General features: G+C 42.2%; 1 protein-coding gene across 1 annotated transcript in view; it reads left to right on the forward strand.

The window, feature by feature from the left end:
• PTDSS1 (phosphatidylserine synthase 1) overlaps positions 1–5,717 on the forward strand; it is a 113,615-nt gene extending 107,898 nt beyond the window's left edge. The window contains exon 13 of the mRNA XM_029591753.1: positions 3,747–5,717. Coding sequence (XP_029447613.1) covers positions 3,747–3,847 — 101 coding nt within the window. The 3' untranslated portion in view covers positions 3,848–5,717. The remainder of the gene's footprint in view (positions 1–3,746) is intronic.
• The last annotated feature ends 7,268 nt before the right edge of the window (positions 5,718–12,985 follow it).

The raw sequence follows: 12,985 nt of genomic DNA on the forward strand, positions 1-12,985 counted from the left end.
GTTCTGAGTCATCCTTCCTGGAGTTTCATTTTGTGACCCCTAGTTCTACTGCTTCTTTCCAACAGAAAAGGTCCGGGATTGTGCATCATTAAATCCTTTTAGGTATCTGAAGGGCTGTATCATATCTCCCCTGCACCTCCTCCCTTCCAGGGTATACATATTCAGATCCTTCAGCTTCAAATGGAGAAAGGCTAAACAGAGGTGGTGGGAAAAGTAATGGAGTCACTGCTGAAAAAAAGAATAGTGAACTATCTACAGTCGGGAGAATTGCTGGACCAGAGGCAGCATGGATTCACCAGGGGAAGATCCTGTCAGACAAACCTGATTAACTTTTTTGACTGGGTGACTAGGGAATTGGATCAAGGAAGAGCGCTCGATGTCATCTCCTTGGATTTCAGCAAAGCTTTTGATACGGTCCCGCACAGGATACTGGTGAATAAAATGAGAAGCTTAGGAGTGGGTGCCGAGGTGGTGGCCTGGATTGCAAACTGGTTGACGGACAGAAGACAATGTGTGATGGTAAATGGAACCTACTCTGAAGAGAGAGCGGTGTTAAGCAGAGTGCCACAAGGATCGGTGTTGGGACCAGTCCTGTTCAATATCTATGTGAGCGACATAGCGGACAAGATAGAAGGTAAGGTTTGTCTTTTTGCGAATGACACTAGGATCTGCAACAGAGTGGACACGCCAGAAGGAGTGGAGAGAATGAGACGGGATTTAAGGAAGCTGGAAGAGTGGTCAAAGATATGGCAGCTGAGATTTAATGCCAAGAAGTGCAGAGTCATGCATAATGGGGTGTGGTAATCCGAAAGAACTGTATTCGATCGGGGATGAAAGGCTGATGGGCACGGAGCAGGAGAGAGACCTTGGGGTGATTGTGTCTAACGACCTGAAGTCGGGGAAACAATGTGACAAGGCGATAGCTAAAGCCAGAAGAATGCTGGGCTGCATAGAGAGAGGAATATCGAGTAAGAAAATGGAAGTGATTATCCCCTTGTACAGGTCCCTGGTGAGGCCTCACCTGGAGTACTGTGCTCAGTTCTGGAGGTTGTATCTCCGAAGGGACCGAGACAGGATGGAGGAGGTCCAGAGAAGGGCGACCAGAAAGGTGGGTGGTCTTCCTCTAGAGGAGAGATTGAAGAATCTAAATATGTACCTCCTGGAGGAAAGGAGGAGCAGAGGTGATACGATACAGACTTTCAGATTCTTGAAGGGTTTTAATGATCCAAAGATGACAAACCTCTTCCGTTGGAAATAAATCAGCAGAACCAGGGGTCATGACTTGAAGCTCCAGGGAGGAAGACTCAGAACCAATGTCAGGAAGTACTTCTTCATGGAGAGGGTGGTGGATGCCTGGAACGCCCTTCCGGAGGAAGTGGTGAAGACCAAAACTGTGAAGGACTTCAAAGGGGTGTGGGATAAACACACTAGATCCATAAAGTTTAGAGGATGTGAATGAAGAGAGGGTGGCTTGCAGGAATGACGGCTACTACCTGGAGATAATTCCCTTATTCAATAAACGTACACACGGTTAATGCGACTCCAACATTGCTCTATGCTTCAACGGCAAGAGGAAATGTGGGGAAAAAAATGGATTTGCATTCACAAAAAAGCGGGGGAGTAGCTTGCTTGTTACGGCGGTTACTATCCCAAACCAAATAAGCCTGATACGTCACTTTCAATGCATATCCAACGTAGCTCTCTGATTATCCAGTGTAGCTCTGTGCTTCAACGGCAGGGGGGAATGAATGAAAAGATGATTTATATTCAGACAACAACCAACAAGGACTGAATTACATAGTCTGGGTAAAAAAATAAGCATGGGTGTAGCTTGCTTGTTACGGCGGTTACTACCCCGAATCAGTTAAGCCTGATACTTCATTTCAATGTATATTCAGCGTAGCTCTCTGCTTCAACGGCAGGAATAATGAAGGAAAGTGGATTTATATTCAGACAACAACCAACAATGACTGAATTGCACAGGCTGGGTAAACAAATAAGCGTGGGAGTAGCATGCTTATTGAGGCAGTTACTATTTATTTATTTATTTATTTATTTATTTATTTATTTATTTATTTAACAGCTTTTAATATACCGGCGTTCGTGAGGCACATCACGCCGGTTCACAATAAACTTGAGACAGGATGGAATTACAAAAAACAGGGAGCGGGGGGAGGGAGCAGGCATGAGAAAAGGGAGCGGGGGGAAGGAGGGATAGACAGCGAGGAAGAAGAGAGCAGCAAAGAAGGTAGAGAGGAGTAACCAAAACTGATTAGCAAGTTATTTACAACAGAATATAAAATACCAAAAGCAGAGATTAACTTATTTACAGCAGATTATTGGATACAGAGACATTCTTATTGAACGAGAGTTCAATAAGAATGCCTCTGTATCCAATCTCTGTAACCAATCAAGCTAGATACTTCACTTAGATGCAGCTCCAGCACTGCTCTCTACATTAATGGCGGGGGTGGAAGGGAATTGGAACCAAAAGGTTACTAAGGGCCAAAGAGTAACAGTTAAGTATGAGAAAAAACAAGTGTGAAAGCTTGCTGGGCAGACTGGATGGGCCGTTTGGTCTTCTTCTGCCATCATTTCTATGTTTCTATGACATGCAAATCCCTTACCTGAGTGTCTGACTTCTATTCAATGCTCATTTAAGCACCTTCACAGTAAGGGGTCCTGCCACCTTTTCAATCTCACTCTGGTTTTCCCGGGCTGGTATCTCTTGTTACATACCTGCAATGCCCTTTTTTTAATGCTGCCGTTCACTTAAATGGTAGCATGCTATTTATCCCCCCTCTCCCAGTACAACCATATGTGTGGCATTGTGGGTTTATGTTTTGTTTTGTTTTTTATTTTCTTGTTTATTTTTACACCTTTTTTGATATTATTATGATAGTGGAATTTGGGGCTTCTTTTTGTTATTTTTCATATATGTATTTTTAGATCTAGATGTATCTGATACATAATGAGGAACCATCTCAAAAAAATTAGTCTCTAGGATGCATCCTTTCACCAGTGCACTCTCTCATCCTCCATAATACCCACCTGCCCTGATGAACTTATCTGCTTCCACAGCATCCTTGATGTTTCCCCCACTGACACACTCACTCTTGCAGAAACTTCCACTCCCGGCCAACCGGAGGAAGATGGAGCAACATACCCTGCAAAGCTTTGTGGTTTGAACAGTGCATGGCTTGTAGATGCCGCCAGTGTATGGACCATATTGAAAGCATGCAGTTTTGAATAGTGGTGGTAGTAGCAAGAGGTTAAGTAATTTTCTGCCAGCTGGGGTTGAGAAGTGGATAACATTTATGGATGTCCCAGAGTGATTTCTGGGCTCCATGGTAACTTGACACCTGTGATAGGTCTAACTCCCCGATATGTATTTTATACAATATATGTGTGTGTGTGTGTGTGTGTGTGTGTTGCGAATACACATGCTAGTTCTAGTCTACTACCTGACAGGGAGAAGGTGTACCACAGAAGGGATGTGCTTGAGTTTGGGGAGAGAGGGAAGATGGCTGCCACCACTGTTGTGACCCCCCCCTCCCCCCGGCAGGCATAGAGCAGTGGTAAGGGAAGCGCTGTGAGGAGAGCTTGGTCTAGTCTTTGGTCCAGTAAGTACACATGAGCCACTTAGGTGTGCCACGTGGGACAGTGCTTCAAAATGAGGACAAAATGGTGGGGGGTGGGGGGAGGAGAAAAAATAATAACAGAGCAGTTTAATTTTTCTTTTTAAGGCACTGAAGAAATTCCCCCAAAACAGAGTGAACCCACAGCATCGAGGCGAAAGAATCGCTCTTCCAAATCCAGAATAATCAATGGTATGAACAAGAAATAAGACGAGACTGCAGAATTTTCCAGAGAAGCCTGCAACTGCCCAGAACGCTGGACCTGCTTCTGACTACTTCATTGGAGAGTAACCTGCACACGGAGGAAAGGAGAACAGGGGACCTGGTATCAGCAGCCCAGGGCAACCGGAGGAACACTTTAGACCAAATCCATTGCCTGCCTGTCTCTGGTGTGGCCGTAGGTCACCACTTAGCACCCGGTTACCAGCATCCATAAGTGCAGAGAGGGAAAAAAATCTTTGATAGCTTTTGACTTTGGTTGAGAGCATGGGCTGAAGGTTCATGGACTTGGCAACAGTTTTGCATTGCCTTCTTTTCATAACTTTTTTTTGTTTTGTTTTTAAAGCACTCCCTATATTTTCACCAGAAACCACTTCCTATCTGCCCCTTGGTGTTTTTCCTGCTGTCAGTGATGTTCCCTGCGCTATGTCTAAGAATCCCCCTTTACTTGATACCATCATTTATTCTGATTTTGTAACTCGCTTCTTGCTCCCTAAGTCAACCTTTCTGGATAGACTGAGTGACTAAGACTCTTATTAACTGACAACTTTGTGGTCAATCGGTATATTTCTCCCTTTTATTTTTTGGTTGGGAGACGGGGGTGGGATTGGTCAGACATTTTGTTTAGTGATTTGTTAATGTTATTTGTCTCATTAAAGCCACCTGTTTCCTTTTAAGGGTTAAAATGGGAGGGGATGGGGTTTGTGGCCTGGTGAACACTTAGTATTGTGTAATGCTGCTACAGAACATTGTCTTAGAGTGCCATGGAGTTGACTTTGTTTCGTGTGGCAGGTTTTCTTGCCGAGAGCACTGAATAAAGGGGGGAGAATATGCTTTTTAATGAATAAAAGCAGTTAGAGTTTCCTAACCACACTTCCACCCCAATCCGTATCCCAGGGACCCATAGCAGGGAGCAGGCAGTCACACTTAAATTGGAACCTGCCGCGCTTAATCCTGCAGTACTGTGCACCTCCAATCCTGGCTGCCTGTGGGTTTTTTTTTGCTCATATATATTTCCTCACCCTCCTCCTTGTATAGTCTGGCCATTGTAATGCTTAGCTTTCATAAGGGGCCACAGATACCCCGAAATCTGATCCAGAGGTGTTGCTGTCGTGTGGTGGCTGACATTTTCTCCCCACAGGGGCATCTGCAGTCAACCCAAGGAGCAAAAGCCGGATTCAGGAAAGAAACCCATGTGGCAGAACCCAGCAGCCCACTCCCTGATGTAAATATTTTTGGTCGCTAATGGCATACTGGTGACCAACATTTTCTTCCCCTATTGAGACTAATGTCCAGTTGAGAAGGAAAGATTATTTAAAAGTAACTTCTATCAACAAGTGTTAACCTGCTGGACTTACTTGCTGTTCTTTTTGTTTTTGTTTGTATTTCTAACTTGTCATGCATTTTTAAGTTAAAGCATGCCTCCCTAGAGTGCGGTTACACCATTGCTTTAAAAAAAAAAAAAAAAAAGATTCCCTTCCTTGGGGGAATGCTGTCTTGCTTTTGATCGTCTAGGCCTGCTTTTGGGCGTATTGGGTGCTGGCTTTGTTGAAGAGCAGTTCCCAGCACATCTTGATTTGCTTAGGTCCTTGATGGTGGTGTGGCTGAAGAGGAGGAGGAGGAGCTTTCAGATGCGTAAGGCTCCCGTTTGTCTGCAGGAGAGAACTGCAGCAAGAGAGAGATGCTCATCATGCCTCTGGTCTGCCAGCCAACTGAGTTATTTAAAAGGCAAATCAGACAGAACCTTTAGTCTCAAAGCCTCTTGTCAGATGACTCCTGGAAAGTAACATTTCTTTGTATTTACAGTCATTTAAAAAAATGTTAAAATAAAAATGTTCACTAAGGAATCATGGACTAGCACAAGTGGTAATGGTTATTAATCAACGAAAGAGTAAATACACTGCAAGTGCCCAATCAGATCTGTTTGTCTCTTTTCCCTTGGCTGCAGCCTCCTTTATTTCATTCCTAACTTTCCCACCTTCCAAAAAAAAAAAATGAAGCAAGCATTCTGTAGAAAATGGAGCACGTTTTATATAATTTTTCCAGAAACAGTAAAACGGACCTTGTAGTAGGAGGACTTTTGTTCTGCACAGTTCAGTCTAACTGCCTATTCCATTCCCTATGAGTGAAGCCAACAGCCGTGGAAACATGGGTGGAAAATCCGAAGAAACTAAAATGCAATTGAAGAAAGCTTCTGGTCCACTCCCCACACACACAGAGAAACTTTTTTTTTTTTTCACTTGTATATGGTTCATCCATTCCCATCATTAGCATCGCACAGAGGCTGGATTTTCAGTCTGGCACAGAGTCACCGTGCAAAACAAAAACCCTCATACCGCAACTGCCCAAGCTGTGACTTGCAACAGCCGCTCTGAAACATCCACTGCCAAAGAAAGAGGGGTGAGTGGGAAGGGAGCAAGGCCAAACGCCCGTAAGCTCAAAAGAGTGGGTGACAGTCTTGCTACCAGCCTTTATATTCCCATCAGGACCACACTTCCAACCCTTGCTCAAAGCCTGGCAGCAGCCACTTGCATTGACTGCATTTGCTGAAGAGTCACCTGGTTGGCTCCGCACACCCGAGCTATACCTACAGTATCTGAACGTAAACCGATGTGAAATCTCAGATCGAATGTCGGTATATAAAAAAATAATAAGTAAATAAAAAGCTGTAACTACTGCAGTTGTGATGTCCAAGCCACTGAATCAGTCTCAATGCCCAGAACCATCAAGCATGTGTCTTCTCTCTTTCTTACTCTTTTCCACCTCCAGAAATTACCCAACTGGGGAACTCTCATCTCAGAGTCCCTTGATTTTCCCCCCCCCCCAAAAAAAAAAAAAAAAGAAATCTAAATAATGAATAATGATGGTCAGGCCTGAAGGTGTTGAACAGCTTAAAATAGATAAAGGATACTACACAACCCATCAACAAACGCTGCTCCACATAAAACTGCCCCATGAAAAACACAATAACAGCTCATGAGGTGTAGCCATGGCAACATTGCACTTAACATTCAGTAGCATGGGGGTCCGTGAGAAAAAGGGCCTGTCACTTAGCATACCCACCTGAACAGCCTAATGTTCCTTACTGCGTGTAAATGCTTGGTAATTTCCTGCCCAAAAAGAACAATTATGCTTAAATTTGCAGACTGGAAATAAGCAAGAGGTCTTGCTAAAATGCCAGCAAATGTCTTGCCTGCTGTAAGAGTAGTTCATAAGAGAAATGCTGATAACTGTTTTAAGTTTCTCCACCAGCAAGTTGAGCATTTTTTTGAGAGCTTTCTTTATTCTGATATGCAAATCATATGTAGAAGCCACCCTGGAGAATGCTGTAACTCAGTCAATGCATAGTCTCTTAATGATTATGCCATCTGCTAGATTATTTCTTTGTATATGGAAATGGTCAAATTCCTAATATGTATTATAGTAGAGGTTAAAATAATCCATTTCTTTTCTGATTTTGGCAAATTATTTCTTTAGTGTTCTGTGGGCTATCCAAACCTAGCTTTAGTACCTCTGTCTCATAGTTTTTATAGGACTTGATTTTGAAAGTGCTTTACATGCGTAAAATCACTTTAGGCACGTAAATCAATCTTTGAAAATCAATACAGGTGTTCTGCTGGTAAAAGTACGTACACATGAATCTGGATTTCCTCATCATCCAGTCAGACCAGGCCAGTGGGTTATGCATGCCAACCAGCAGATGGAGACAGAAATCAATAGGCATACTGAAGTCTCGCCTTAGATACCTCTGTGCTGACACCAGCCTGCCAGTATTCTGTCTCCAGCAGATGGTTGACATGCATTCCATGCTGTGAACTATGGCCTCTGAAAGGAAAGCTTGGAGGAGGCTCCTGAGGTGAAAGACTAGAGACATTTAAATACCTCTAAAGAATAAATGCACTGAAGGTGGGCCTCTTTCAACTGAAAGTCTCTGGGCATGAGATAAGGATGAAAAGTTGTAGACAGGAGTAATCTAAGGAAATCTTTCTTTACGGAAAGTGTGGTGGAGGAAAGGACTGTATCTGCATTCAGGAGAGCATGGGACAAGGCAAGGGCAATCTCTGATGGAGAGGGATTATGAAGGTAAGCAAGAGATGTGGATGGGCAGACTGCATGTGTCATATGGGTCTTTATCTGCCAATATGTTCTATGTTTCTAAGCAGAAAGCAAAGCCCACCTATAGTATCCATTGTTGAGTTCCTCTCCACTCCTACCCTACCGAGATATGCAGCTTCCCTGAGGCCTGTACCGTGCATAGATTTACTCCAGCTCAGAGTCAGGAATAAGTCTGATCAGTCTGCCCATATAGCTCCCATTATTTCCTATGGGAGGAAACATTTATTATTTATTTAACAACTTGCCTATACAATTTTAGTAGGTCCAGGCAGTTTACAAGCATAACATACATAATCAAATTGACAAAAGATTATGTTTTAAAATTAAATGTAGAAACAAAAACTTTAAAATGACAAACAAGCGGAAGTACAGTATATAAGTACAGAAACAGCCTTCACACCTGTTGACTGGTAAATACTGATGAACATAAATATGTTTTGACAGCCTTTTTTAATTCTCTTGTATTCGTTAGGAGCCGGATCGAGTTTGGTATTGAGTTTCACAATATAGGGTCTGCTACGGAGAAGGTGTGTTTTCGAGCTAAGTTTTTATAATTCTTTTCTCCCATGGAAAAGCTTGGGTGTTGAACAGTGGAATCCTAATATTTATTTACTCCTCTCAGTCTCATGGGAATGGAATCTGGGAAAAGCCTCAGGAAGAAGTTTCAAAAAAAGTCCCATTTGGAACTGTTTCTCGGTGCTTTTAAAGATGACAGTACTACAGTAGCCATTCACATGCTTGCACTTGCACCCGTCACTCGTGCATTCACTAAGCCAAGGAAAAACTGACAAGTACATCAACTGTCAATAAACAGAAGAATGTTATTGTTATAAATTAAAAATACATATTATTTAACATTTGCTCCACTTCCTGGGGGAATGGACAAATGCAAAAGGGGAAGGTGGGCTTCCTGGGTGTTTGTGGAGTTGGCATGACAGTCCTCCATCAGGTACAGACTAACCCTTGCCTCATTACTTTTGCTTCAAAGTTTGCAGAAGGCAGAGTGTACTCCTCTGATACCCCACCATCAGGATTAGCTAACCTTACCAGGTCTAGATCGATCTGTGAAAATTAAAAAAAAAAAAAAAAAAGTCTTTAGTGAATTGTATATTTATGATGTGGATCTTATAACACTGTTTTTTTTTCTTTTTGTTGTACACTGCCTTGAGCAAATTGGAAAGATGAGCTATAAATTCAAGTAAACAATAAATACATTGAATCAAATATGTGCAAAGAAAAGTATTAGTTTGGAAAAAGTCTCTCACTCATTAGAGCAGTACACAATAGCCCCATTAACAATAGGTGCAGACCATATTCTTCTTACTCAGAAAAGTTACAAGATTTAATGGATTTGGCAGGAGACTTCATTAAAGATGGTAGTCCTCCTTATATCCACTACTGGTCCCAGAGGACCTGACAGAATTGCGAGCAGGCAGCAGTGGGTATTGTGATTGAGGGACTGACTGCCAGCCCTTGTCTCAGGCAATGAATATGAACATGTGATGGCTGCATGTTTATACTGTGTGCAGCATTTCTACTAGCACGATGCAATACCACCATTTACTGAACTCTGATTTATTTGTGCTGCCCTAAGCACAGTGACAGGCACCCTTGGCTCTTTGGTAATTCCGTGCAGCAGGTTTTAGGAAAAAGGACAAGAAGAGCAAATGGCAATAATCAGCCTATGGCCTCCAGATGCTCCAGTTTGTTCATGGCATGGTTGCTTCTGTAAATGCTGACTTTCCTAGCTTGTAGCCAGATGAACTCGGGACCAATGGGTTATGCTCCCCTGCCAGCAGATGGAGATGGAGTCAGGTTTAAAAGCTGACGTCACCCTACATACATCCCTGCAGTGACCTCAGCCCTCAAGTATTCTCTTCAAAAGCCACTGAGGACATACTATTGAAAAAACTTGATTAAAAACAGATAGCCGTAACTGTACTCAACCAAACATAAACACTGAACCCCGGTAAACTATATATGCCCTGATCTAGGGTTGATGGCTTACCTGTAATTTCTTGGAATCTATATTCGCTCCACGGGTGAATCCTTGGCACCGTTCTTGGGCAGCCGTGGGCGGGATGCTGAGTCCATCTGTTTGCAGTAAGGAAAACAAAATTATCAGGTAAGTAATTTCTCCATTTCCTAGCGTGTAGCCAGATGGATTCAGGACCAATGGGATGTACAAAAACTACCCCTGATTGGGGCGGGAGGCTGCCCGCAGTCCGAATAACACCGCCCTTGGATGAAGGGGGAGCACTCTGAAATGGAGAAAACGCTGATGCTAGCAAACAGCCTTGGTCTGGACGTGGCAAGATTCCTCCCCCCCCCAAAAAAAAAAAATGAAAAGGGGAGGGGGAAAAGACCTGCAATGCAGCAAAGACCTTCCACGCATTACGTGATTATGCACGAGCTTATGAATATTTATCAGCTGGAAAGTATAAGACAGGGCAACTAAGGAGAAAGGGAGTGGACCCGAAGCAGCTCCAGCATCCCCTGCTATCAAGGAGGGAGAAGACTAGGTGTGGCCAGGAGGCCGTGGAGAGGAAACACCCTGCCTAGGGGTCGGACAGTGGCACGCAGTCTTGAGGCAGTGAGGAGCTGAGAGCGGCCCGGTAGCTCTGCCAGTACCAGACCCGGAAGCAAGCCCCAGGCAGCCTGGCAACTCTGCCAGTACCAGACCCGGAAGCAAGCCTCTTTCCCAGACCCCTCTGCAGATCTGCCAGTACCAGACCCGGAAGCGAGCCTTCTCTCCTGCCCACATTCTCCAGACCTCTAATCGGAGCCTGCTTCAGAGTTAAGCAGGGAAATGCTTGAAGTTGGGACCAGGGGTAGTTAAGTATTAATATATTAGGCAGACTAAGGTTTTTAGCATGTTTTAAACAACCTGTTGTACAGAACTTTCTTTAGGGTAAACTGGTGCTCAGTAGCGAGTATGTTAGAGACATGTGTTGTTATCCTCTAAATGCTAATCCTGCCAAATCTGATAAATAAAAGTCTAATTATGTGGAGAAAAAGTTGTTTTTTCCGGAACTTAGGGTGGTGAGGGTGGGGGGGGGGGGAACCGGAAGTGTCCTGTAGCAGACAGATTCCTGCACCCCCAAAACTTACCTACCACTTCAAGTAAGACAGCCCTAGATTGTGATAATATAATATAACAGGATATCATGCTAGTCATCTTGACCACGTTCTCCAGCAACAGATTCCACAGTTTGATTGTGCACTGAATGAAAAAGTACTTTCTATAATTTGTCTTATATCTACTGGTTGACAGTTTCATGGAGTGAATATTGGAATAAATATTTTTATTCACCAATATCTCCTTTCTGTCCTCAGAATGAATGAATCAACCCCATTTGTTAATTTCCAATACAGTTGCATGAGAATATCACTTTTATCTGAAAGCAGGATGCCTAAAAGACACTGATTTGCCTGCATATGTTTTGGTTTTAGGCTTTTTTTCTGCAGATTGGGAACATTTATTGTATTCTTGATTTCCATTTCTTCTCAGAATGTAGCATATTATGTATAATGGTGAATTTCTTATTTTCCAAGTCTGTCTGTGGACATGAAAATTAGCTACCTTTGAATATGTAATTTCTCCATTTATTGCAAACTGCATCTGCTTTATTGCTTCAGTACCAAAGTTTAAAAAACAAAGCAGTAACTCAGTATTCACCTGTATGAAAACTGCTGCTTTTTTTTAAAGGAAGATCAGTGTATGTGTGAGCCATTTAATGCCGATCAGTGGGATTGTACATTTATTCTGACAATTCATGGCAGTTAGTAGGAAACATGTTAAAACAGCAAATAAATGTGTCCTCTTTTTCCCCCGCTATCATAGAAACAATATTTGTGGCAGAAAAAAAACCTTGCGGTCTATCTAGTCTGCGCATCCATACCAATTACTCAGCTCTACAATCCCTACCACTCTCTCAGAAAGCCCCTGTGCTTATCCCGTGCTTTCTTGAATTCAGATATTGTCCTTGTCTCTAGTATCTTATCATGTACTGTATTTATACCACACTGGTTATAGATTTGTTTTTAATACTGTGGGCAAAGTGACAGCCCATTTTTGTTCAAAGTAGCTATTTGTAAATAAATCCAGTTAGCACATCAAAGTGGAAACAGCATTTTTACATTGATCACATTAGTTTTAGTTCTATTTATTTTCTCATTTCTTCAAAGCATGATGTTAATGTCATGGGAAATGTACAGCTTGGTTAAAGCTGACTCATTGTGTATAATTCGCATTTGTTCTGCTAAATCTATTCAAGTGCTGGCCACATGCTACAATCTTAGTCATAGGATTTAGGGATGAGCAATAGTAGGATACAAGAATGTAATATGAAAAGAGCTGCAAAATTTCTGATTCATGCAAATATATGTGTTTATATATACAGAGAGGATTTTTATTGTCACCCTGGAGATCGAAGTTAGCTAATGTCATGGAGATAGCCTTATGATAAAGAGTAAATAGTGCTTAAATCCCCTTTCAAAAAGGAGGATGATCTGATCTTTCTCAAACTATACTTCTGACTACTTACTCCCATTTGCCTATACAATGCAGTTTTAATTTTGAAATTTGTAAATAAACTGTTCCACTCAACTAGAATCAACAGTGAAAACTTGTTTGCTCTTCAGTATTCATTGTCATGTGTGCTGTATATATTGTCATAAGCTGTATGTCGTTTGGTTCCTTTTTGGCATGATGCTATATTCACATCTTTCCTTCATATGTAAATTAATTCATTGAAAATAGTCATGCTACTAAAGGGTACCCAGTCAAAATTGTTGACAGTGCAATAACTAAGTACTTGTAAGATAGATAAAAATGCCTTCATATTATTAATATATACAGCTGTGCTCATAAGTTTACATACCTCTGGCAGCATTTGTAAGATGTGTAGCATTTTAAGAAAACATGCGTGATCAGACAAAACATGTCTGTATTTTTTTTAACTGTTTATTTTTAAACTACACAGACCAAAAGGCTAAGACATACATCGCAC

Source organism: Rhinatrema bivittatum, chromosome 2 (genome assembly GCF_901001135.1).
Source record: "Rhinatrema bivittatum chromosome 2, aRhiBiv1.1, whole genome shotgun sequence".
In the NCBI taxonomy this organism is placed as follows: Eukaryota; Metazoa; Chordata; class Amphibia; order Gymnophiona; family Rhinatrematidae; genus Rhinatrema; species Rhinatrema bivittatum.